At 46.6% G+C, this 24,532-nt stretch overlaps 2 protein-coding genes across 6 annotated transcripts in view; one reads left to right on the forward strand and one right to left on the reverse strand.

Annotated features, from left to right (window-relative positions):
• Positions 1-1,336: 1,336 nt before the first annotated feature.
• FAM234B (family with sequence similarity 234 member B) lies at positions 1,337-23,353 on the forward strand. Of its 3 annotated transcripts, none has more exons than XM_074576968.1 (13): positions 1,337-1,407; positions 7,539-7,931; positions 8,886-8,984; positions 10,877-11,065; positions 12,571-12,701; positions 13,361-13,508; positions 13,865-14,006; positions 14,598-14,741; positions 18,199-18,280; positions 18,515-18,670; positions 19,290-19,407; positions 20,564-20,790; positions 21,340-23,353. In XM_074576968.1, the coding sequence occupies exons 1-13, from the start codon at positions 1,371-1,373 to the stop codon at positions 21,469-21,471; spliced, it is 1,998 nt and encodes a 665-aa protein (XP_074433069.1). In that variant the 5' UTR covers positions 1,337-1,370; the 3' UTR covers positions 21,472-23,353. The 3 variants fall into 3 exon arrangements, with proteins under 3 accessions (XP_074433069.1, XP_074433047.1, XP_074433058.1); XM_074576946.1 differs by having other exon boundaries at positions 21,204-21,342; XM_074576957.1 differs by lacking the exon at positions 14,598-14,741 and having other exon boundaries at positions 21,204-21,342.
• GSG1 (germ cell associated 1) overlaps positions 23,297-24,532 on the reverse strand; it is a 94,100-nt gene continuing 92,864 nt past the window's right edge. For all 3 annotated transcript variants that reach the window (XM_074576992.1, XM_074576982.1, XM_074576999.1), the window contains exon 7: positions 23,297-24,505. In XM_074576992.1, the coding sequence (XP_074433093.1) occupies positions 24,190-24,505 (316 nt within the window). In that variant the 3' untranslated portion in view covers positions 23,297-24,189. The remainder of the gene's footprint in view (positions 24,506-24,532) is intronic.

Consider the following 24,532-nt stretch of genomic DNA (forward strand, 5'->3'; position numbering starts at 1 on the left):
AAAAAGAACAACTCTGATGGCTTCTCCAGAGTTTGCCACCTGGGACTGCCCCCCCAAGTCCTGTGTTCTCAGGAAGGTCCTGATCTGAAGCTTGATGACATCAATGGAAAAAATCCCTCTGGTACCAAAATGTTCTGTATCAGGAACTACTCTCTTTCCAGTTCATATCAAAAAAAAATTCTCTTCACCAGCTAGACCACTTGGTGTCTCTCTTCTGCTCCTTCTTTATTGTTATTATTTAAAGAGCTTCAGGACAGAACTGGACAGGAAAGGGTAAGTACGTTATTTGCAGGAACAGTGCCTAAAACAGGGGAAAGTAGCAGAGGCTGAAGAAACATGATGCGTTCTTTAGCCAATCAGAGTCTCTTTTGATGTATTTAGCCAATACTCCTCTCCCTTCTTATATGACAAAGGAATCAGCCTTGAGAGTTCTCACACAAATCATGACTTGAAGGGGTGGCGTTAGATGGCCTGTGGACTAGCCTGGGAATTGGGAAGCTTGAGCCTTGTGGCTTTGGGGAAGCCATAAAACCGTCCTTGTTCAACTTCCCCATCGTGGGAAAGGGAGAGTTCACTTGCTTACTTACCTTGGAAAGCTGTAGTGAGGACCGAGGACAGCTTTGGAAAACACCCTGTCAGTCTCTTGTAATTAAGAAAAAAAAAAACCAAACATTGCAAAATGAAATAAAATCAACAAATAGGTTTTCTTCCAACCAAAAACCTCCCAAGAACAAAGGCATATATTTATACCAAGAACAACTTAAAGGACTGGCAGTTTCTGTGTGAACCACTCTGGACAACAAGCATGGTTTTGTATGTGTCTGTGGCCACCACAGCCATGCAGGTGGTAAAAACCTGGACTGTCCTTGGGCAGGGCTTCCTGCCATGAGCCCCCACCGCCCTGCGCGTCTCTGTCCCTGTAACGAAGGAGGATGGAGCCAGTGAAGCGCTTTGGTTTTGGTGTCAATTCCAAAATTTATGCCGGGCGGGCAGCCACCTCTGCGGGAGAGCCGCGCCTCCCCGGTGAAGGCCCCGGCGCCATTCCACCCTCGGGCCTGCCAGCTCCCCGCAGGGGCGGCCCCGTGGGAAGAGACCCTCAGGGCCCGGCGGCCTGCGCCCCTCACACCCCCGGCCTGCCCGCCCAGCGAGCGGCCCTCACCCGCTGCTCCCCGTGACAGGGACCCGCGGGGCTGCCCCCCGCCGCCCCTCTCCCTCCGCCCCTGCAGCCTGAGGCCCCGCGGGCGAGGAGCGACGCGGCCCCCCGGCGGGGGTGTCCCAGGCCGCAGAACTACAATTCCCAGCAGGCCGTGGGAAGGCGCGGGGAGGGAAGGCCGGTGGGGGGGCGTGCATGCGCACTGCGCATCTCCAGCATGGCTACGGTGCTGTCCCGGGCGCTGAAACTGCCGGGTAAGGGGTCGGTACCCTCGGGAGGGAGGGAGCGTCGGGCTGGGCCCGTCCGGGCTCCGCCGCGTCCGGTTCTGCGCCATCCGAGCCTACCCCCGGTGGCGGGGAGGCGCGGTTGCTGGGGCCTGGCGTCGGTGGGGTGCGTTGCCATGGTGATGTGGCGATGTGGGGCGAGGCCCGGCCGCCCCAGGGGGAGCAGGCCGTGCGGGGGCTGCTCCGAGGGCCTCTGCCCGGGTGCCGCGGCGGACAGAGGGCTGCAGGGGACGGGGCAGCGCCTCGGGGCTCAGGGGGCCTCGAGTGTGGCGGCGGGGGGCCTGGGCCCTGGCGGCGGGGGGCCTGGGCCCTGGCGGCGGCGGGCCTGGGCCCTGGCGGCGGCCCTGTGAGGGGAGTGCGCGGGAGGAGGCGCCGGGTCCCGCAGGCCGCGCAGAAGCGGGTTACGGGGTTCAAGGCAGCCGCCGCCACCGCGGGAAAGCGTTAGGCTGTCTCTGATCCGCTCGTGCTGGGTTTCACTCCCCAAAAGCCAGGCCACGAGTTCAGTGAGTACCCCTGCAATTACCCCGGTAAATGTTTAAAGTCTGCCTACCGCCTCTGCATATCGTCCGACCAGAGATCTTCAGTGAGATGAAAGGATATTCAAGCATAAGGGACTATTGTGTCGGGGAACCAGATCTTCCGAAGATAAGGCGGTGAGCAGCAGTCCAGCAACCATTCTCTTCAGCGAGGAGATTAAGAGGGAATGAAAATACATTGTGAAACCAGATCTTGGGAGTGTGCTAGTTGCTGTTGGATGGACTGGAGACTGTGCCAATGCACCTGCATTGACCTAATAGAAAAGTGCCTCATTGCCCCTCCTGACCATCTCTTGCCTTCAGGACAGTAATGGGACAGAGGCAGGGCCCAGCTGTGCGCTGCTGGGGGGCGGCTCCTCCCCAGCACCACGCACCACTGTGATCCTGCAGTGCCTCAGTCTGTGAAGCTGCAGCCAGTGGTCAGGTTGTACTTTCCTCCTCCATCGATTCATGAAGATCACGGTAGTATCTTCAGGGCCTTTCCCACCAGCTTTTAGTAACCCATACCAGGAGTCATTATTTTTTAGTTTATGTAGTGCCCGTTATATCTCATTCGAAGAATTTTTGTTTGCAATTCAGCTTCTTCCTGATTTTATGTATATATATGTTTGTCTGAATGGGAAGGAGTATATTTTACATGAAGTTTATGTAGAAAAAGTGCTAATTGGTGGGTATAAGTGTGTGTGTTGGGGTGTGACCACTAGGGAGCTGAACAAGAACAAGTAGAGATCTCTTCTGACCTCTGGAACCAGCGTGATGTATTTGATATCTGCTGTTGGGAGGCAGTGATTTGGAAAAGAACACAGGCCTTGCAACTGCAGTTAAGAAAACATCTTCTTGCATCAGTCCTTAGATTAAATAGTGTATATCATACTTTGTTTCTGTGGTTAACTCTGGAAAGATGCAGCTTTCAACAGCAATGAGAAAGCAGAAAGCCTGGTGCTATAGCTGTTTTTTCCTGCTGCACCTCATTAAATTAATTACGTCAATATGTGGCAACTTATCTCCCCCTGGGCTTGGAGATATGTCTGCAGTACCCAGTGACTGGTGCCTGCCAACTGCCAGCTGGGAACAAAAAAGAAAAATAAACAGAACATGAAGCAAGTACAAAGGATACTGGAACCAGTATGTCATCATTGGAATAACGCACTGAAAATTGTACTCATCTAAAGTCCAAGATTTGCTCTTTTCAATCCAAAGTGACTGCAAAAAAAAGCCTTTCCAGTAAGTCAAAACCAGAAAAAAATATTACAATTAATATCTTTCAAGCCATCAGCACTAGAAATAAGTATTTCATTATGAGTGGGACCTAGTTCCAATACAGATCACCTCACAGATGCCTCCTTTCCAAATCATGATCACATGATTCATCTTTTTTTCTATGAGAGGTCACATTCTTCTACTGCAATAATTGCAAGAGCTGCCTGTGCAAAAAATACTATTAGGAAAATGCACAGAGGATTTTCAAAGTCATAAAGTCCAGTTTAGAGTCCAGCTGCCCCTGAAAGTCGATAAGTTTGGGGCATTTTCTCTCTCTTCTGCCTTTGAAAACCTTCCTCTTTAGTATTCTTTTTTTTCTTCCAGTGGCTGCAAAAAAATATTCCAGGGCGACATGACTGGTAACTTAGCCACAGACCACAAGCAACAGTTCCTCAGACTGATTGTAACCACAGGACACTGAGTGGGAACCTCTATTTTATCACTAGTGCCGTGGAAAAAATGGAGTACAATTTGGAGCAGGTTAGAACAGAAGCAGTTTATTCACTATACCTGTAGGAGAGAAGACAGAGCAGCAGGGCAACTGACTCTGCTGGTATGAATTCCATCCATGTAAAATGCATGCAAGGTTTATTTACAGTTATAGATGCTGTGCAAAAGACAGATAACAAGATGTGAATTACATGGGTCGGTTACATACACAAGGCCACAGAACTGCCCAAGGCAGGCCTGGAGTCTGTTTTCTTTAGCGCAGGGACTAATTTATCATGAAGATTATCATTTAAGGAGATAGAGTGAGAGTTTGAGCAAGACGCTGACTTGTGTCTTAGCATTTCTACTTCCACCATGGAAAGTTGAAAACTGCATAGGAATATTGGATTTTCTGACAGCTGATCACTTGCAACAGAGGCAATTTTAGCTTTTTCTTGATGGACAAACTGTCTTCCCCCAGCCTGAGCCTTGATGTTGACCAGAAAGGAAGAATTTGACTTCTGGAGCACTTCTCAATAAATCATAATTCTCTAAATGGTGTGAGACTACCCTTGTATTCACACATTCTTTACTGTTGTTTCTGTCTCTCTCTTTGTGCTTTTCTGTTGAAAAATCATTTGGGAGTGATTAGTGGAAGCCAAGACAAGCCAAGTGTGGTATCCCTCCTTCCCGCAGCAAGTGACCTAAAACTCAGATGAGGAGTCATGTTCCTCCTGCTCTCTATAGCCAGGTGAATCATGAGTTACGTATTCTCTGCACTGCAGAACAGCCTCGGAAGAACGGGCTGAGCACGTCCTCGCCAGCCCTCCACGCGCATTTCCAAAACACCTACAGATCGATTGTTAGGGCTCTCTTCGAATAGTGAGAGATGAGCGTTTGAATCCCCTGAGATTAGATATGCTATTTGGTTTCCCATGTGCTAGGCGAGTGCTGCAACAGCCATTGTTAAAGGGCAGTGTCTTCCCTCCTTTTTGGCTCAAAAAAAAATCAGCAGGGCATCTTATGCCTGACCTTACTGAGTGGCTGTACCTTGTGAGAGTGCCAGCTTACCTTTTGAGGAGAGACAGGGAGAACCAGCTTCTGGTTCCTGGTCAGGCTTAGACATGAAATAAGACTGAGCACCTCTCTCCTTTATAGCTCTCCTATAACTCAATAGATCCTTTCCTGTGTAGATCACCAAAAGCTGTAAGTCATTACTGTGTAGTAGCTTTTTTTCTAGCCTCTGATCTCTGGATTGGGATTCTTACCGGGTTCTCAGCAGGAAAGGTGTTCCTGTTACAGATCGTCTGCGGTGGTTGACACCACTGTCGATGTTCCCAACATCTCAGTCCCAGCCGTTTCAAGGAGTGGGTGAGCCTTCTGTCTCCTAGAGATCCAGAACAAAACTGTTCCAGATAAAGCTCATTCCTGTCAATGCTTTTAGTTGCCCCGAGGATGAACATCAAGTTTCAGTCTTCTGGATTGGCTGTCTGGAGTTAAAATAATTAAATAAATCACAGTCTATGTGAAATATAAATATGCTGTTGAGTTGTTTTACTCAAAGCACACCAGTTTCCAAAACCATCTGGTTTTGGAAAGCAGTCTGGTTAACATAACTGTCCAACTTTGACTTCCCAGGCTAAATACCGTTTACTCTTGGGCCAGCAGCATTTGCTTTTCATATCACTCTGACCTGGCTTGAACTGGCATGTCTGGATCTATAGTGCAAAGTTGCAAATACCCTGCCAGCGAGTCCTCTCTGGAATTTCTTGTTTTCATTGAGTACTCTTTCAGCAACTTGTCAGCACAACCTACTGTATAGGCATCTGGAAAATTCACGCTGCGCTGTCACTGCAATCTCTGAGCAGGGAGCTGTGTGCCACAGAGGTCAGTGGCCTTCTGTGCTGCTCACAGGATGGAGCCAAGGTTATCAAGACTTCCTGAAAAACCCACAGTCTGAATGCATGTTTAGGGCAGATCTATGTGAAACAATGTAGTGTCTCACAAGCGTACACCGAACTCTCTCATAAGAATGTAATATCTTTTAGCTGTGTGCTCTACCCTCACAAGGAACAGCTTTTTGGAGTGTGTATGTGCATCAGATTGTTTTGATGCGAGCCTTTTGCAGAAGCCTCTAGTTCAAAAAGGAAGGGCCTGATTTAGATATGTGATCTTGTTGGATATCTTTATTTCCACTTAGTGTGAGGCATTTGGCCTTTAGTGGGGTTGACAGTTTTTCTTAAATCCTAAAATCGACACTGAATACCATTTATAAGTGGTACAGGAAAGGGAAGTGAAGGTCCTTTCAGGGGGTGAGAAATGAGAAAGAAATTAGATGCGTGTGCTGCAAAATAGATTCTAGATGATGAAAAATAGGTGTGTTGTGCCAACTAGATACTACAGTATGTTTGTAACTGTAAGTCTGCCTTTAACAGGAAAACCAGAAGTAAGGCATACTATTTTATGCAGGAAGAATAATCATGAAAGCCCTTAAATTTTCACTCTGTAAAGCTTTCCTGTCATCTTAGTGTCTGAGAGTGGTTACAGCGTGTGCATTTTTGCTTATTATTTATGCCTTGCATGTGTCTTCGGGCACAAATTAGCTCCTGTCTCAGGTCAGCTTTAGACAAAGGGAAATGAGGCAGATATCTGGGATAGTGAAGTCCCACCTTGGAATAGGAGAGAGAGAGAGAGAAATAGACTGAGGCCCTGCAATCATCGGAGCAGTGGCCATGGCTGCACGCCCAGCCTGGTGGCACAGGGCAGCTCCCCGAGACGTGATCCTCCACTCGTAGCTCACGGCACTGAGGCTGCATGATCTTGCCTGGCCCCGTAAACAGATGGCCCTGGCCTTATGTATGGACAACTGGGTTCTGCACCTGCCTTCATCACACTCCCTGCGGTTGTCTAAGGCTTGGGGGAGAAGTCATCCCTGTGCCAGGCATCTGTGGGGTAGACGCTTAAAGCTAAGCTAGTTTTTTGTACCACCACTGAAAGGCATCAGTGCTAAGTTATGTATGTCAGCAAGGCCAAACACAAGCTGTCAGCTCTGGTGGGAGCAGGAACAGAGCAGGAGCACTGTGGTTTCCTACTGCAAGGGCTGGAGCACTCCCTCTCATAGTGCTGAGCCATGCAGAGAAAGTGGTGTCTTAGAGGGGCAGCCTTGATCCCTTCAGACACCAACATGTTACTGGCCCAAAAGGGCAAAATCATTTTGCCCTCGTCTTCAGGGATTCGATACCCATTTTTACCAGCGCTGCAGAGAAACGGTGCCTAGTGCTCTGTCCGTTCTGTCCCTCATGAAGCAGGATAGTAGATGTGGCACGCTAGAAGGCAGCAGTGCTGCTTGGACCAGGCAGGAGGAGCAGGGGAAAAATGGTTTGCAGAGGGAGGTCCCCTCAGAGACCACAGACTGCGAATGAAGAGGCGCGGTGTCAGGGTTAGAGGATGGCAAATGCTAGAGGAGCTCAGTCTGAAGTGAAGAGAATGCTGCGGTTCAGGTACTCAAAGCGTTAAGCATGACTTCATGTCGGTGTGTCTCATTGCCAAAAAGGAAAGTATTAGAATTAAATGAGCCATGAATTCCATATATATATACATACATACACATGTGTGTGTATATATGTATATAGATACTATATATATACACCTTTATCTTGGAGAGGTAAACTGTTGGCATCTTTTCTCCTGCAGCTGTTACTCTAAAACATGGACGGACACTGTCTTTTCTCTCACACCTCTCGCTTGGATCCATGCAAAATGCAGACTGTGCTGTCCTCCCTTCCGTATCACTCTCCACTGCAGCCTTTTGTCCACTGAGATCCCGCAAAAGCGAGAATCTTGTGCTTTATTGTCTCTCTCCATCTCTTTCCTCAGGAAAAAAGAGCCCAGACCTTGGGGAATATGACCCCCTCACTCAGGCTGACAGTGATGAAAGTGAAGATGACCTGGTACTCAACATCCAGAAGAATGGAGGGGTCAAGAATGGGAAGAGCCCCCCTGAGGAGGTGCAGGACCCTGACTCCGATGTGGAGGTTGGGATGACAAAGCAGCACACGTCAGACAGCGCGCCTGAGGGTTATCCTGCAGAGACGGCTGGGAGTTTGGAGCAGAAGGCTGCTCCCTCCCTCATGCCATACCTGCGCACAGCGATCTTTTTGCTCACTGTGGTGATCTCGATGATTCTTGTGTTGGTTTGCGCATTTCTAATTCCCTGTCCCCCTAGAGACTTGCATAACACCTGGAACCGCAACCTAGGTCAGGGAGCAGGTGAGAAAGCCCCAGGAACAGCATCTGGCATGGGGGAGGTGGCAGCTCCCAGGCTGGGCATCGGCGGGAGAGACCTATCTGGGAGAGCCAGCTCGGAGCAGAGGCCCTTACTCACCACTGCAGATGCTCCGAGGTAATAGACAGGCGGCTCTGTCCTGCTCACTCTTCAAGCTGAGGCCTGTGAAATCTGGCATCATTAGATAACAATGACACAAAATCTTCCTTCCGTCAACACCGAAAAGCATTTTGACCCTTCTCCCATCCTGCCTTTTTGTCTGGATGGTGCACTCTCTTTCAGATGGAGATGGCCCAGCCCACTTTAAAACATAGCACCTCCCTCTTTACACCCTGGGTTTCACCAGCACCTCCACACTGAAGCGTGTGGGTGTGTTTGGGAGGAGAGGGATAGTCTTTGTGTCTTCTAACTGGCTTAACTAACCTTACTTCTTTTGTCTTCTTGCCCTGCTTGAATCCATAAATCAACATTCATGACTTTTTGTCATCCTATATGGGCAACTGGTAACATTTCTAAAGTACCTCCTGTTCTGACTTCTGCAGTAAAGTAACAGTTGTTTGTCAAATAATTTCTGCCAGGTCTAGATATGTCTCTCCCTCCTGGCTTTCTGCCCTTGGCTTCCAAATCTAAGCCTTTCATAAGTTATGTGACTCCCACATCACCTCAGAAAGTGAAGTGGGAAGCAGAAATCTTTTTCTGTTAGCTCCTCCATTTTTCCCTTTCCTTTCTCTGACCCAGATGCTACATTTCTGCCTTTCCATGCAATGAAAGGTCTTGTTGTGGTGGGAGCTGCCTGGCATTGGTGATTCCCTAGCAGACTCTGTGAGGCTTGGCTGTCCACGAGTCTCTTTTCTGGGCCAGCCCTCCTCCCCCAGCGAGGAAAATGGGCTGGGTGGCCTTTTTGACAACAGTGTGGTGATTCTCTGCGACTGTTGCAGGTGGTGTGTTATCCCCACTGGAGCTGTGTGACGTGAACGGTGATGGGCTCCCTGACATCCTCATTGTCTTCACTGCCTTGATGAATGCTAGCGTCATGGGTAAGCACTGCAGCTCCTTTCCATTCCTCTTTCTGTATATGTCAGTACGAACCTTTGAATGTTTGTCTTACACATGGGAAGAGTTCCTGCCACTGCAAAACCATTGCATTGCTCTTTTCAGAGTTCCTTAACATGGCTGGTGTACTGTGCTTGTGCTTTGTCATGCTGCTTGTAATGTTCATTGTAAGCCTGTGCTCCCATACCTGTTGGGTCGATGTCATTTGTTTCCCCTTATTTCATCTTGGGGCACGTCCCTTTGTCCTGTATTTGTGCACACTTGGTTTGGGGGCAGAGATAAAGCTATCAGAAAGCACTGCACTACAAATAGCAAATGGAAATAAGGTGGGTTTTTTTCCCCATTGTTATGTCTCACAGCCCTTCACAAAAGAGCTCAGTCTGACTACCTCCATTTTATACACACAGAGGTGGAAGCACGAAGAGGGGAAGCAGCTTCACAAAGGTCACAGATGAGATTCAGTGGTAGTGTCTGGACTTTTTCCTGATCTGTGGTCTAGTGTCCTGGTCATTACCAAGGGCAGTTGACAACAAGAACAGTGATGGCAAAGCTGACTGTTGGAGCGCTCTGGTTCTTCTGAACTAGCCAGTTGCTTGCCAACTGGGACCATTATGGATTTTTTTAGAGCAGCTGTAGGTTAGTGTTGCAGGAAACACCCTCACCTTGTTGCCTTTTTCTCCAGGTCACTATTCTTGCCAGGCTACAAATCATTGTTAATTCACGGATAATAGACTGGCTGATGGTGGGGAAGCTGTTAGGGCTGGCTGTTTAGCAGGTGTCGCTCTCCTTCCTCCTCCTAGCTGCTTTTGCTTTCTCTGTTAACCCTCACACCCCTCAGGTAACAAACAGCAGCAGCCTCCTGATACTGGCCATTGTTGTACAGGGGCTGCCAAGTCCCATGGCATCCTGTTGCACTGAGCTTCTGAAGTTCTTGAGGTTCCCAGCTGCCTGCTGTACAGCATCTGCCCAGCCTGGCATCACCTGAGGTTATATGAATCTTTTCAGTCTCAGAGACGTATTCAGGGAGCAAGCATACATTGCACAGCCTGAAGAGAACTCTTGTGGGAGCAAAATACCTCGACTCTTCAAAGAGTAGGGTAATAACAGAATAAATTGTGATATGAGCATACCAGGTGGAGATTACAGTAACCACAGTTACGTCTGAGGGCATGCTGAGCTAAAGTTACTCAGAATTGGAATCAAAGCCAATTGAAAGTCAAGTCAAGTAAATTGAGACAGCATAGAGCACCTATTCTCACAATAATTTTGTGTTAATGGGTGAATTAGGAGAAGACCCCTGAATTACACCAATTCGTTGTGTTCAGTTTGTTTTTCACAACAGTAAAACTCATTCGGAAAACAAAGGAAAAAGCTCTCAGATTGCCAATCACCTTCTGCTGCCCCAGAATTATAGATAACTAAGGACTTTCACAGGAGGTGGCATCTCTCTTCAGAATCATTTAAGGCTTCCCCTCAGCGTCTCGAGGGAGAGGGGATCAGAAGCATCAGTCTGGTTTGACAGCGGTACGTTTCACACCAGCAAGTCAGCACAACTGAGCAGTTAGTCCCCAGAATCTTGGTTCCTCTGTGCCCAGCTCACCATATTTCTTGCTGTGAGCTCAGATCCAACCTCCGTGGTTGTCTGTGCTGTTGGCTGACATCCCAACTTGTCTGGAGATCACTGCTAGGGTCTGCAGGCTGAGAGACTCAACCTTAGGGTGGGATTTACCTTTCCTTTCAGGCAATGTAGATGTGGTTGCCTTGAGCCACTCAACTCCAGGATCTCGAGCTGGAACTCAAGTGCAAAGACCAAAGTCAGCATGGACATAGCCTCTGATGCCGAGGGATTTCACTCTCTCTCTTCTGCCTTTTCCAGGTGTCTCTAGGCCCTCTGTAACTGTAGTGGCCCTTTCTGGTATGAACGGCAGCACCCTATGGTCCATCCAGCTTCCAGAGGAGACTCGGAGTGTGCAGTGCAAAGGGCTGTCACTGGGAGCACCTGCAGAGCCTGTCTGCCTTGTTACAGGAACATCAAAATTTCTCAGCCTTCTCAGTGCCTCCACAGGTAGAGTCAACTACCAGCATATTAGAAATATGCTACTGCTGTTTTGTTTTGTTTAAAGGACTAATAAAAATGAATGATTCAGTGCTGGCACTTCATGGTGGCTGTTATCTAGTGACACACAGGAAAAGGTCAAAGCACTAATGAGTTTCTAGGTACACAGGGTAAGAGGGAATCCAAACCATTGCTGCTCTGTGGCAGCACCTACACCCTGCCATCTCAGAACATTTCAAAGGGTTAATCTTATCCTGTAGCATCCCCATGGCATAAAGGATGTGTAATGCCTGTTCTTATTAGCATTGAGCTGTTAGTACAACACAGCACCTACCTAATAGCACTGAAAAGCTGAACACCATTCTTGGAGAAGTTATGTAAGGACATATGCTACAGCCACTAAACCTTCCAGAGAAATTAGGCCCGTAGAAGAATTGATTAGATGTGAATGAATATTGCATTTTTAATCGCTTGATCATGTGCACCTCCATTCTCTGATGATTGCTGTTTGTTCTACCACATTAATTCACTGGCAGAAATACTCATAGGTAGGTATAGGGATGCTTTTGGAATCAGAACAGAGAATGGAGAGATACAAGAAACCTTGGATTAAGTGATAGATCCAGTCAATGAGCAGTGGCAATTCCCTCTCAAATGTTTTTAGGGACCGGATTGCTTGCACAGTGTTTGCATGGACTGTAGGCTGTATCCCTTACAAGCAGTAGTAGTGTTACTAATGTGTGCAAGTGTTTACAGGTCTGCCTTTGGTTTCCTTTGTCCTGCAGGGGCAAATCCTACACAGCAGCAGCATCAGCAAATCATTTTTAAACTCTAATTGAAAAAAACCAGAAGTGCGGGCAAAAGAATCATGAACAAGTAAAAGCACTGAATTTCATTTTACTTTTTTTAGGTTTTTTGCCAATTTGCAAGTCATATTTTACGGAGTTTCCAGCTGGGTCCATGCTGGACTGCTGAACCATTTGACATTACGTCTGCTAACATGCTTTCACCCTGAGGTGGAGTGAGCATGCCATGCTGGAGTGGCTATTTGCTGCTGGGAATCTGACTGAGACACAGATTTGCACTTTGAATATCAGAACTGGCCATCTGTTCCCTTTGCTGGCGTCTACCTACAGGCTTTACTGCTGGCTGAGGAAAACAACTGCTGTCCTGCAGAGCAGCACTCTCATTTAGGTTCTCCTTCAAAGAGTGAACCTCAAATATTCTCTATTTCAGGAAGTGTTTTGGGCTCAGGTCTTTCTAGGGAGATGCTAAGGAGGTTGCACACCAGGACTTGAGGCATGACTCAAAGACAATCTGAAGAAATGCTGGGGGAAGAACTTTGCTTCCCGCTGCAGCTTGCTACAGTTTGTAGATTTGTCTTTCCTCTTGTCAGATAATGGTGGAAACAGCCTCTCTTGCTCCCTCCTTCAAGAATGTTTTGTGGAGCCTTCTGGGGATGCCTACTGGTTCCCCAAGTGCTACAGTTCTTTTTCATCCTGTTCTTCCCACAGGCAAGACCATCTGGATGCTGAACCCCATCCACCTTTCAAGTGGAATCCTAGCTGCACCAGCTGCCACTCTTCCGGATGTAGATGGAGATGGGATTAGGGATATCGTCGTTCTGGCCCTCAAAGAGACACAGGTACAGCATATACCTGCTCAAGGTTTGATAGGACCTTGACTGTCTAGAGAAAGGACAGGGAGCCTGATGTGGAAAGGCTGTAACAGAAGCTGCAAGAGGCCCTAATTTTTGTTCCCTTAGATTTCCCTGAAAAGCACCCTTTTTCTTTCAGTAGGTCAGAGCAGCGAAATTAAGCAATAATGACACTACCTGCATTTCTTGTCAGCTGTGAATGAACAGAAGGGTCATTATTTACCCCTGGCTGAGACTTGAGAATTATCTGTTTCTGTTCAGTGAATGCTTGGTTTGAAGTGAGTGTTTAGCAGCAGTGTGGGGAGCCATGTTAAGATAGATCTCTGGAGAACGGAGCATTCAGATTATCCGAAAGAACGAAGTACTTGTGTGATTAATTCAGATGCAGATTTCCTCTGTGCTCATCCCTCCCCACAATTCTAGCATTAACGTTGTTGGAGGAGTTCAGGTTTTTGAAGTCCCTTCCATCTTTGATGAATGTAAGACTCCCAGGAAGCCAGACTGAGCAAAGAGAAAGAGACCGCTAGCTAGACCTTGCTGTGAGGGGAAGGAGCAGTGCAGCCTCATCCTGTGGGGACCAGGGAAGATTCTGAGAGCACAAGTGCATGAAAGCACTGCTAATAATCTCTACATCTCTCTCTTTGCAGCCTGATGTGTTTTTCATCTTGGTGTCAGGAAAGAGTGGGACTGCTTTGGGTGGGCCTGTGAAATACAACACAAATGGAGAAGGGAAAGTAATTGGTCCCCAAGTCCACATCACCAGCCGGGGAGCCATCTACATCCTATTTGGTTTTGGTAAGTTGCACCTTCCCTTCCCAGCATTTCACCTTACTGAGAAAACATTCATTTTACCTCAAATGATCGAGAGTGTCCCTGGGATCTCTCTGCCATGCCTTTTGCTTTGAAAGCTAGGAGTAGAGGGCATGGGAACAAGTCTCACATCCACGGTGTGGAAAAGTGCAAGAGTGCCAATACCTGCTAGCCTGGAATACCTTGGACTTTCCCAAAGGTACATCATGCCAGGGAAGTTCCAGCTCTCTCTGGACATTTCTTTGCCTTCCGCCACAACCATAGTGGTCCCAAGGATCCTTTGTGCTACTAGGGAGTTAACTTTTGCAGGCAGGACTCTAAATCTTTACTCTTCCTGGCAGGTAATGTTCAAGCAGTTGCCCTAAGGGATATCTTTACCCAAGCCAGAAACCGGGACAGCTTTCCTGCAATGCTGCAGCAGGAGGAGCCGGAGTGGGAAAAGCGCAGATCTGTCAACCTGTCAGAGCTCATTGACATTTACAGGTAGGAAATGGACTTGTCATCTTGCTTCTGCTGGAAGAGGAATGGGAGGGTAGGCACCTCTTAGTACTCCTAGAGATGGTCCCTCCTACTTCAATATTATCCTTCTTTTCATCACCCAGTTGATAACAGTACTCTGGGGAGCTCATTGTTTCCTCCCTGTCCTGTGGTTGTCCTAGCCAAAGAAGTGCAGAGTATGGTAAAAGGGTGTCCTTTACTTCCCCTGCTCCTTGTTCCTTTCTTCCACATGCTATACATACCTGGAGGAAAAAAAAAGGTGTTCTCAGCTAATGAACGCCTTTTGGGAAGTTCAGTCTGTGCACAGAATTGTGGGCCTGGATTTCTCGTCTACTTCTTCTTTACTGCCAAATTGTGATCTAGGTCAGCCTGTATAGGAAAAAAAGGAGGGAACGAATGTAAACCCCCACTCCATGCATTTTATAGTAACTCAAGGTGTTCATAAGACCCCACACATGAATTTAACTCACTTAACTGAGGAACCCCCAAAGGAAGCTAAGCTCCATCGCTCATGCTAGTGCTGAGATGTGCAGATACAAGCCTCAGAAGCTCCTCTCTGCTTTCCTTTTGTCCCAGTGGGGGTGTTGACTTCCTGCAGACAATGAAGGCCCCTGACACAAACTGCAGCAACCTGCTCATCACAACCAAAGAGGGCTTGATCCTACTGCGGGGACAAGACCTGGAGCCCCACTGGACCCTGGAACTGCAGAACATCAGCAGGTTACATACTAGGAACATTTTTCTGTCCTATTTCTTCCTGTACCGTTTACTGACTTTCACTTTTAAGCGCATGTGCTCCTTAGAAAGCAATTGAGAAGTATTCTCCATGTCTGCAGGGGAAACCTAAGAACTGGAGGTGTGCAAGTGGATTGCTGAGCAAGTGAGGAGGGCAGGGGTAGGGGGAGCAAGGAACAGAAGGCTGGAAACCTGAGCTGTGTGCTTGTGAGTGATCACAAATAAGGGTCTTGATTCAGGCACCCAACATTGATGTCATGACTACTGTGGCATTGGAATTCACGGGATTACTGATGTGTGATTCAGCCCATCTGCTGTCCAGGGCTGCCACTTGCCAGCTTGGTGGAGAGGAGCAGTTGCATTAGTGATGTTAAGTATTTAGAGAAAGTGTCTGAGTATGGTCCACAGATCTTAATGTTCCTTGAAAGTTGAAAATGAGCACTCTGATGGCAGTTAGAACACCATCTATAGTAAATGTAAACCTTAAAATAATACTGCTCATCCTCTAATTTCACACATGGAAATGAAGTAATTTGCCAGATCTCGTGGGTTGATAATAACCAGCAATTTCAGCTTGCCCAGTATTAAAGATTTGCAAAGGGCAGTTGAGCACAGTTGAGGAAAATTATATGGGAAATAAATTGCTTGCTCTGCTATCTAGAGGAAAGAAATGTTACCTGACTGTTAAGAGCATCTATAGGAAGAAGGCATTGTAACTTCATTAAGCAAAAAAAATCAATGTTCAATTAGGTTTGATATTCAGATAATGTCCACATTCTTGAGGGCTGATGGGTGACATAAGCAATGCCTTTAGGAATGGCTTATGGCTAGTTAATCTTGCTGTGGGGAAAGGAGATGGACTAAAAGTGTTTCGGACCCAGCGTCTGGAGACTTCTGGATGTGTCTGGTGTCTAGTTCAAAGGGTAAGTGTATACTGACTAAGCAAAGCCAGTTCATAGGTGCTGTAAAATCAACTATACGCAAGAAATTTCTAAATGGACCCACTAATTAATTGGAATATTTCTACGGGTTCAAATCAAGAACTGTTGAAAACTGCTTTACCTGTTCATTCACAGAATCACAGTATGGTTGAGGTTGGAAGGCACCTCTGGAGGTTGCCTAGTCCAACCTACCTGCTCAAGCAGGCTCGGCTAGAGCAAGGTGCTCAGGGCTGTGTGCTGCCAGGTTTTAAATACCTCCAAGGACGGAGACTCCACAACCTCTCTTGGCAACTAGTATTCCAGGTTGCTGCACTCCAGCCCTGATTTTTCTGGTTCTGTGACCTCCCAAGGGACAGAGTACAACACATATACAGGAGCTGCCAGATAGGCATTGAAAAATAATTAAAGCAATTCTTGTTCAAGGCCACTGTGCTGAAGTCCTGGACTGCCTGTTTTCTTAGAGTTAAGAGAGACTAAATCTGATAGACCGAATATATTGTGGACAAGCATTTATTTAAGAGGGGTTTTTTTTAGGACTTAGAGCAGTTCTGCTTAAGCAACACAGGCTGGGGGACAGATTCAGCTCAGGGGCGTCACCAGATAGTTAAACAGATGCAAGCCCAATTCTTCATCAGACAAAACTTACAGAGCCAGCTGAGCTCCCCTTTTCCTGGATAAACCTGCCCCAAGCACACCACTCCAGCCAGGCAGACTGAATCCATCCCTTTGGGAACAGTCTGCAAGAAAAACAACCTGGCTGCTACAGATGTGCTGCATTTCCAGATAGCTTTTGACAAGATCCCTGGAAAACTATAAAGGAGAATCAGTAGTCATAAAACAAGGCCGAAGTTCAGAGACCATGAAATTAAGTAAGCAGTTGAAAATTGTGTTGTAAATAGATGTTTCGGATGAGAAAGGATTAATAGCAGGTTGCTGTGGGGATTACTGTTGGACAGGAATAATTACTAGCCTTCTGGTTCATTTGGGAAAGTGCCCAGGGGATTTTTCAGTTGATTGGTAGCATCTAAAATACATATGCCTACCTGCATTCAGTTTGTGGGATCTGCCACTGACTGTAACCCATAAGAGACACAAGAAGAGGCACCTTGGGAGAGGTTTTAAGTTTATGCCCATAGGATAGAACTACGTACTGCTTCCTGTTGCTACTGGAGAGCTTTCAAGCTATAGGACTGTTCCATGGTACTGCCTTGACAGCATTGCTTCTAATTGCCAAAGGTGTCTGTAAAGTGAATGACATTGTTTGATGCAGTAAGTATAAATAGTCAAGCCACTGTTGTACTGTGGCATTGCTGTTCGGGAGCCATTCTGGTCTGCACATTTTAAAGGGGAAGCTGGAAAAAAATGGAGAAAAGGGCTGGGAAAAATGCATTATCATAGAAGATTTAAGTCAGTGGTTTTATATGATCAAAGAGAAGCCGGAAAGGTGAGTTCAGAAATGTGTTTAAGTAGTGGGAGCTAACAGGCATTTTAATCTTGCCATAGCAAGAACAAGCGCCTTGGAGCAAAAGCCATTCATGTTCAAGAAAATGAAAATCTGGGCATGTTTCTTTGGGTGAGATTAATCATTAGAACTGACTGTCACGAGAAGTGATGAATTCATCTCATCTTTGTATTTCCATAGGAAGCCTCATGGCTGGTAGATCTAGTCAAACTCATCCTACTGATACTTCGTTAATTGGGTGAAATACAGCAATCTGTCATAAACAAAAGGAGGGAGGACATGTTCTGATGATCCTGCCTTGCCATCAAATTTCTGATTCTGTGAATTTTGAGGAGTCGTTTGTGCTTACTTAGAACTTTGTGTCTAGCTGTGGTGAATTTAAGGAAGGTAGAGATAGGACTCAAAATGCCAAAGGCAAGCAAGATGGTTAGAAAACAGTTATAATGAGAGATATTCAAGTAATAGTGTTATGTCACCCAGAAGGGAGAGGATGAGAGGGGACTTCATTTAAACTGCTGAAGGTTATAAAAAGGCTTGTAAAACCGCCAGCAGTAAGAAAACAAAGAATCATGGGCTGATGTTAATGGTGAGTATATTAAGAACCATTTCACACAGCTAAGGCAGCCTGGGAAATACACTTTCAGCAGGAGGTGATGCATTTTGAAAGGGCTGGGTAATTTTTTATGACCATAGCAAAACTGTACAGGTTCTCGTGCTAAGGAAAGACTAATACAGAGTCATGCCACAGGGTGATAAACAGATATCTACACAGCCCAGCAATGGATGCCCCCCACACAGACAACTCTGAAGAATGGCTAATAAGCACCATGGGCTGCTTGATCATTTTTCACTTTTCTGATCCACCAACAAATGGTTCCTTGCAGTCAGAACAGTTCTGAGTGGGTGAAAATCTTATTTAGTATGGCAAATTCTGCCTTTTTACGAGGCAGAATGGAGGATGAAAGCAACTGTGCTGCCTCCATCTGAACTCCCTGCTTTTCTGCTGTCAGGCTGAGTGTTTCTTTTTCCAAATTTGCAGCCAGCCTGTACCTGGTTACTTTGGTTCTGACCAAACTCTGGACTTCATGCTGCAAGCACAGACCGGAGATGGGAACAAAAAGGTAAAACAAGTGAAGGCAAGGAGGGCAGTGGCAGCATAGGAGTGAGGGAGGTTGGGTTGAAAAGGACAGTCGTTCCCGGCTCCTCGCTCTTCCCATTTCTGTGTCTGACACACATCACCGTGTGGCCATAGGCATGAAAGGGAACAGCACGGGCCATGGCACTTACGGCAAGGGGGCTGTCTGTACACCAACACCTGGACATCCATTAATGCTAGATCTCTCCCCTGCCTTGAGGTGGTGGTGGTAGATGGCAAATCCGGCCTCCCTGTTTGGAACCAGGAACTCCCGTGGCAGAAGCAACAACTCGATGCACTGTCAGTCATGACTTTGGACAAGAAGTCAGTTTTTCTCTTCTGGGCTGATGAAGCACAGCCTGTGTTGCAACGTTTGGTGAGCAAGCATCCTTTCTTCTCTTTTGAGGTTTCTCCGTGAGGCACTTGCAGTCTCTTGTCTTTTATTCATAATGTAATTGAACTTTAAACCTGCCATATAAGAAGGCTGTCAGGGCCATCTTTTTCTTGTGCTTTGAAACTGACTTCTCCGAGCCTGATCACAGGATTTTTTCTGTGCAAATTTTTCATCAGAAAGCTTTGTTGACAGAAAGCTCACATCCACAAAACCAAAACTTTCTGTGTGAATTTCTTTTTTTCTGCAACACTGAGATATTTTTACTGCAGATTTGTTCCCAGCCCCAGAGCACTTCTCCTCTGCATGCAGGCATACAAATCAGCATGGAGACTCAAACTTCCAGACTGTAGCTTTGTGCATCAAGCTGGCTTTGAGAGAGCCAGGTCTCAACCTTACCAAACAAAAGTTGTGGAACAAATTCTGTTTTAGAAAAAAAAAACTTTTCAGGACTTCATCTCTGTAAAACCATAGAGGTTTTGATTCTCTGATCCATGTAAAGATAGCGCAGTGTCAGAAAAAGTCTTTATTTCTTTAGCAAAGCTAGACTGACTCCTCTTTGCCATCCAGTGGTAACATTTTTGTCTGTCTTTTGTTCCAACAGCAACCTGGTCTCAGACCTGAGCGCCCAGGGCTGCACCACCTCTATCTCCTCCATCCTGTTTTTCCTACAGTCCTTTTGGACCTCACCAATGCAACAGACAAAGTAATTGCTTCAGCAGGTAAGTACAAATGGAAGAGAAACTACCCAGGCTAAAAGAAATATGTAGGGAGAGGTAGCTGTGAGAAACAATGGGGTGTAGCTGTACTTTTAAAGGTAGCACCTGAGGCCCATCATACACAGGCCAGCAATGGGAAGTAGGATTCGTCTTCCTTCTGAAGGAAGGTCCTGTCCAGCCCCTACTTCGCAAATGAAAGACCTACCAAGTTTCTTGCGTGTGTTTAAGCAAAGAAAGTTTGATTTCATGCATGTTTTACACCAGAGAAGTTCCCTTGCTTTCCATGGAGCTATTTATGATTTAGGGCAGTGCATGAAGAATCACAATGAAACTTTTCTCTGTCACCTCAGGTACGCTTCTGCCTTTGTTGGCCATCTTCTCCTGCTCTCTCGGGTAGCAGCTGTGCTGTTTCTTCCTCTCTTTTTGAAACGGGGAATCCAAAATAGTTGCACGTGTTTTCAGGGAAAATTAGATCTGGATTTAACATCTATACAAGATTTTACAGTCCTTGTTGGATTTCCTTGCTCTGTCTAAAGCAGTTCAACCAACAGTCAGCCTATTGAGCATGACAGGATGTGGGATAAAAGATCCGTTCATCCAGCACTGAGTCCAGTAGGCCAGGAGGCATAGAAAAGCTGCTACATAGTGATATATCTAATTGGATTTGTATCAAAACGAGAGCTCAGTCAAGAACAAATAGAAAATAATTTTTGGAGGGTTTTATTAGAAACTGGGGTTTCTGACGTCTGTACAGATCATTCTGCAGTGACTGGAGTGAACTGATTTGCCAGTGCCTTACCGATTTCCTCTTCTATTGAGGTAGAACAATATCTGTTAACAGGTGTGGGAAGGAAAGCTCTCTGAACGTGAACTGCATTATTGAAATGTGTGCATCTCCTATGTCAAGCTCAAAAACATCACCTGGAACCAAACCCTTCCATTTCTGATCTAAATTTCAGTTTGTTTATTTCCATGGAAAATTTTTAACTTAAGATATTTTTTCCTAATTAAGTAAGGTACATGCAATTTTAAAGTCAGACTGAATATACCCTCAGTCCAGTAGATGTTTTGACTAAGTAAAAACTGTCAGATTTCTTTTGGAAGAAACATAATCATTTACTCCTCACCAATATTTCCTCTCCCTTTTCTGATGCACCAGTTGGAATTAACGATCTCCAGAAGGATGCATTTCACATCACTGTGACAACAACTGCAACTTCTGAAAAACAGCCAGGATTTCTCTCGGTCAGCAAGCTGGGCCTGAAGTGGGCCATGATGAGTCAAGGTCGAATGGTGTGGCTAAAAGACACCACGACTCCCAGAATCAGCCGTGGAGAAGTGAGGCGATTTCTTGCCCGACTGAAATTTGTTGACTTTCCTCAGAAGGTGAGATTGTGCAGGAATCCCTAATGAAATCCAGGCCTTTGGAAGCATCTGATCTCTTCCCCACAGACACAGTTAGTGCTCTTTGGGATGCAAAGATACTGTTTGCAAGATGTTTGGCTGCCCTTTTGGGCATAAGCTGGACAGATTGTGGGGCCCAGTTGTACTTTGGCAGTTGGACAAGGAGGGGGAATTTAGAAAGAAGCAGGGAAGGGATGGTGATCATAAGGGACTGAGAGGACACAGAGGGAACAGAGAGTTGGGACAGAGATCACTTGTTTTGACACGGGCAAACAGGGGTTCTCCATGTGGTGGTGCCCAGGTTCAGTTGCTGGCCTGTGAATTACCACTTTTCTCTACCAGACTAGATGATAATAGGTTTTGGATTTAGTTTTTGTTTTCCTTTCCTTCTCCAGCTCTAGCCTGGTGCTTCATCAGAGTTTGGTTGGACCTGTGGCCTGTGTGGGGAATACAGGAAGCTGCTCTGTGGATCTTCAGGAAAACTGCTGTGTAGAGGGAATGGGGGCTAAAAAGCACTTCCTCTTTCTTCAGCTTTCTGGGGAACGCTGCTGGAGGCAGGTTTGTCCTAGGCAGACCTGTCCTGTACCAGAGGAACCTTGTTCGGCATCTCCCCCTCCATATGCCGTTCTTGCATGCTTCCTTCCAGGTAACACAGAAATGTGAATTTAGAATTTATATACATATACATATATATATAAAAACCCAGGTTTTATATATATATGTATCAATTTATACAATATATGTATATTTTTTGTATGTTTAATTTATGAATGAGATTTAGGACACTCCTTTTTATGTCTAAACAGTATTCCCAGGCAGTCAAACAAGCTGTAGGCCTAGAATGGGCCATGATGACTCAAGGCAAATGGTGTGGCTAAAAGACACTACCTGCTTTAATCTTTTTATTTTTGGAGAGAAGACTCTGTCTGGTTCCTGCAGGGCTAGTCTTGTCTACAACCTTTCCTGTGCTTTCAGCCCTCTTCTCCATTCTGTCCCCAAACTCACAAACAAAGTAGTTCTCTGGCTGAATTACCTGATCTGGAGAGAGATGGTCCCCACAGCATTTGCCAGCCCTTGCACTTGTATATTTCTTTCCCCACTCCCAAGTTCAGGACAGGTTCATATGGGTGATGTAGAAGTGAAAGGTTCACATCTTATTTCTGTCCATCCCTAAGCTTTTTATGAACCCAAAGTGTCACTGTAATGTCACTGCAGTCCAATGGGCTGAGTCCCCCTTTGCAAATACATCACAGCCCTTTAGGGAATAGATTCCCAGCAGATCCTTGCTGGCACTGTAAAGATCACACTAGATCTAGTCAGAGCAAAGCTGATTTTCACACCACTGCTTCAGGGTTTAGAGGCTCAGACAGAGGCAGAACTGGGAAGCTTTTCTGTGCATTTTACCCCCTATTCTGGGCTCAACTTTACCGTTCCCTTGCCAGCCCAGCCCTGTGTGTGCAGTTCCAGGAGGAACAGACTACCACCAGGGCACATTGATTGCTCACAGGATGTTTCGTGCTTTGAACTGTGCCTCTGAGCATGCCATCAGTCTCCCGTGTTGTAGTTGCAGAGCATCCACGTGAATTTTCTTGTAATAGAAAATATAAATATAAAAAGGAACCACTTCGGTGCCCCAGCAGCTCCCCACAGTGCAGGGCAACAACATAGGAACTGTTTTCCCAGTATGTCTTTCTAGGTCTGTCCTTTGACATTAGGCAGAGCCAGGCTGAGGTGAGGATTGCAATGGACTCTCCTGTCCTCCTGCTGGCACGTGCCCTTCCAGCCTCCCTGCACTTCCCCGTGAGTGGTGAGGTGATAGCAGGACTTTGAGCTTCCCTCTAGATGGGCACGTCTACCATGGGTTTGTTGTCCTGGGCTCTTGACACCTTTCCTTGTTACGTCACCCTCTCTCTTCTCCTTCCCTGCATCTCCTTGTAAAGCTTCCAGGATAGCCCTTCAGGATTAGCTGCAAGTCCCAAGGCTGGTCCTTGGACCCTGCTCTCTTTATGTCAGAGCCTCTGAACAGTTTGTATATGTTTAATGGTATTTTTGTGTAAATAGCTTTGTATATATTAGCACAACTGTAGCAACGGCTCTAGGCCTGGCATTTTCCTCCAGACAGGGGTTAGTGTTTATAATATATAGTCAGTTAATACAGCTGCGTAATAGGGACTGAATTAATGGTTGGACTTGATGATCTTAAAGGTCTTTTCCAACCTAAACGATTCTATTATTCTATGATTCTATGAACGTGTGAGGACCAGTAACATATGAGGATTAAACAGGAGTGCCCCTTCCCTCCTGTCTAGCCACCACCTTGCTGGGAAAGGTGAAGCGGCTGTTAGCTGAAATAGTTATTCTCCTGAGGTTCTTCCTGAGAGAACTGATATTCAAGTGCAGTGACGTTAGCTCCTCCATAATGTGAATTCACCCTGCCCGCACACACACACATCCCCACTGTGAATAAAGAGTCTGTCTGTATATTGTTGGGAAAATGTATTTGAACTGTGAACTGCAGTGGAGCAAATAAATACTGTGTACAACACCAGTGTGTCATGTAAACCAGTGTTTCTCCTTTGAGAGGTTACAAGTCTGCTTGATTTCGGGATTGTTTGCAATATTTTTACAATGGGGAAAAGGGGACAGATGAAAAGAAACAAAGAAAAAAGCAAAAGCCCAGCCAAAGATTCTTAAAGGTTGTGTAGAAGCACAGTAGAAAGAGACAGACAGGAAGGTACCTCAGAATGGGAGATTTTGGGGGAAAAAGCAAGAAGGGAGCATGTGGGAGTCATTACAGATGGTAAAGAGGAGGAGAGAGATGTCTGAAAGCAGCTCCCCATCCCTACTGCAGCAGCCTTTTTAATACGTGGGGGCAGGGAGAAGAGGAGGTTGGGCCTGGAAATGAAGAACAAATAGGGTGTTCAGAGAGGATTACAGCCAATCAATATGAGCACCAATGCCCTTCACCCTAACGCTGAACCAGGGGGGGTTGCAGGAAGGTCAATGTGACACCACCCAAAGAGGCCCAGCACTGCAATTTGTCAGCTGGATGGCGCTGTCTATTCCCCGGTGCAATAGTGCTGGGATTAGGACAACTGCCTCAACTCTGTCTGAAAGTGCTTGGAGACAGCTGGCACCAACATGTCCTTCCAGTTTCACCCTTCCCAGCTGAGGACACCCATCAAACTGTGATCAGGGAGGACCCACCCACCTACTGTTGACATTGCTGTTGCCCTGGCCCAGTGCCCACCTTCTCTTCTCACTCCCCAAACAGTAGAGGAAGGAAGAGCTCCCCAAGAACTTGCTAACAGTGGTGCTAGTGTTTGGTTCAGAGCTCCTGTGCCTCCCAAACCCCACTGCTCTGTCCCTGTGCGCTCATCTCTAACAGCGAGCCTCCCCGATTGTCTGTCCCAAGATGTCATCCAGTTCCAGCTCTGGTTCCCGCTGTAGCACTTTCTGCTGCAGCTCAGAGTAGAAGTCGACTCCCTCAGAGACTGAATGGAGGGGCTTGGTTTGCGGCTCGTAGTAGCTGCTTATTTGCTGCTGTATGAAGCACTGGTGGTGCTGAGGTTGATCCTTGAAGTTCCCATCATAACCCTTGATGTGGTTCCTTTTGAACTCCAGCACCGTCTTGGTGTAGGTGTTGAGAGTGGTGACAGCAGAGGCCATGCAGCAGGTGAAGGAGGCCCAGGCCATGCTACAGGAGAGACAGAAGAATAGCATG

This window comes from Larus michahellis, chromosome 1 (genome assembly GCF_964199755.1).
Source record: "Larus michahellis chromosome 1, bLarMic1.1, whole genome shotgun sequence".
NCBI classification, from domain to species: Eukaryota; Metazoa; Chordata; class Aves; order Charadriiformes; family Laridae; genus Larus; species Larus michahellis.

What these genes read in the sequence shown, in the direction of transcription:
- FAM234B (XM_074576968.1), top strand. Translation starts at nt 1,371, where the DNA reads ATGGCTACGGTGCTGTCCCGGGCGCTGAAACTGCCGG. An exon ending in CTACATCCTATTTGGTTTTG is followed by an intron (nt 13,509 to 13,864) that starts GTAAGTTGCACC and finishes TCTTCCTGGCAG; the next exon opens with GTAATGTTCAAGCAGTTGCC. An exon ending in CCGGAGATGGGAACAAAAAG is followed by an intron (nt 18,281 to 18,514) that starts GTAAAACAAGTG and finishes CCCTGCCTTGAG; the next exon opens with GTGGTGGTGGTAGATGGCAA.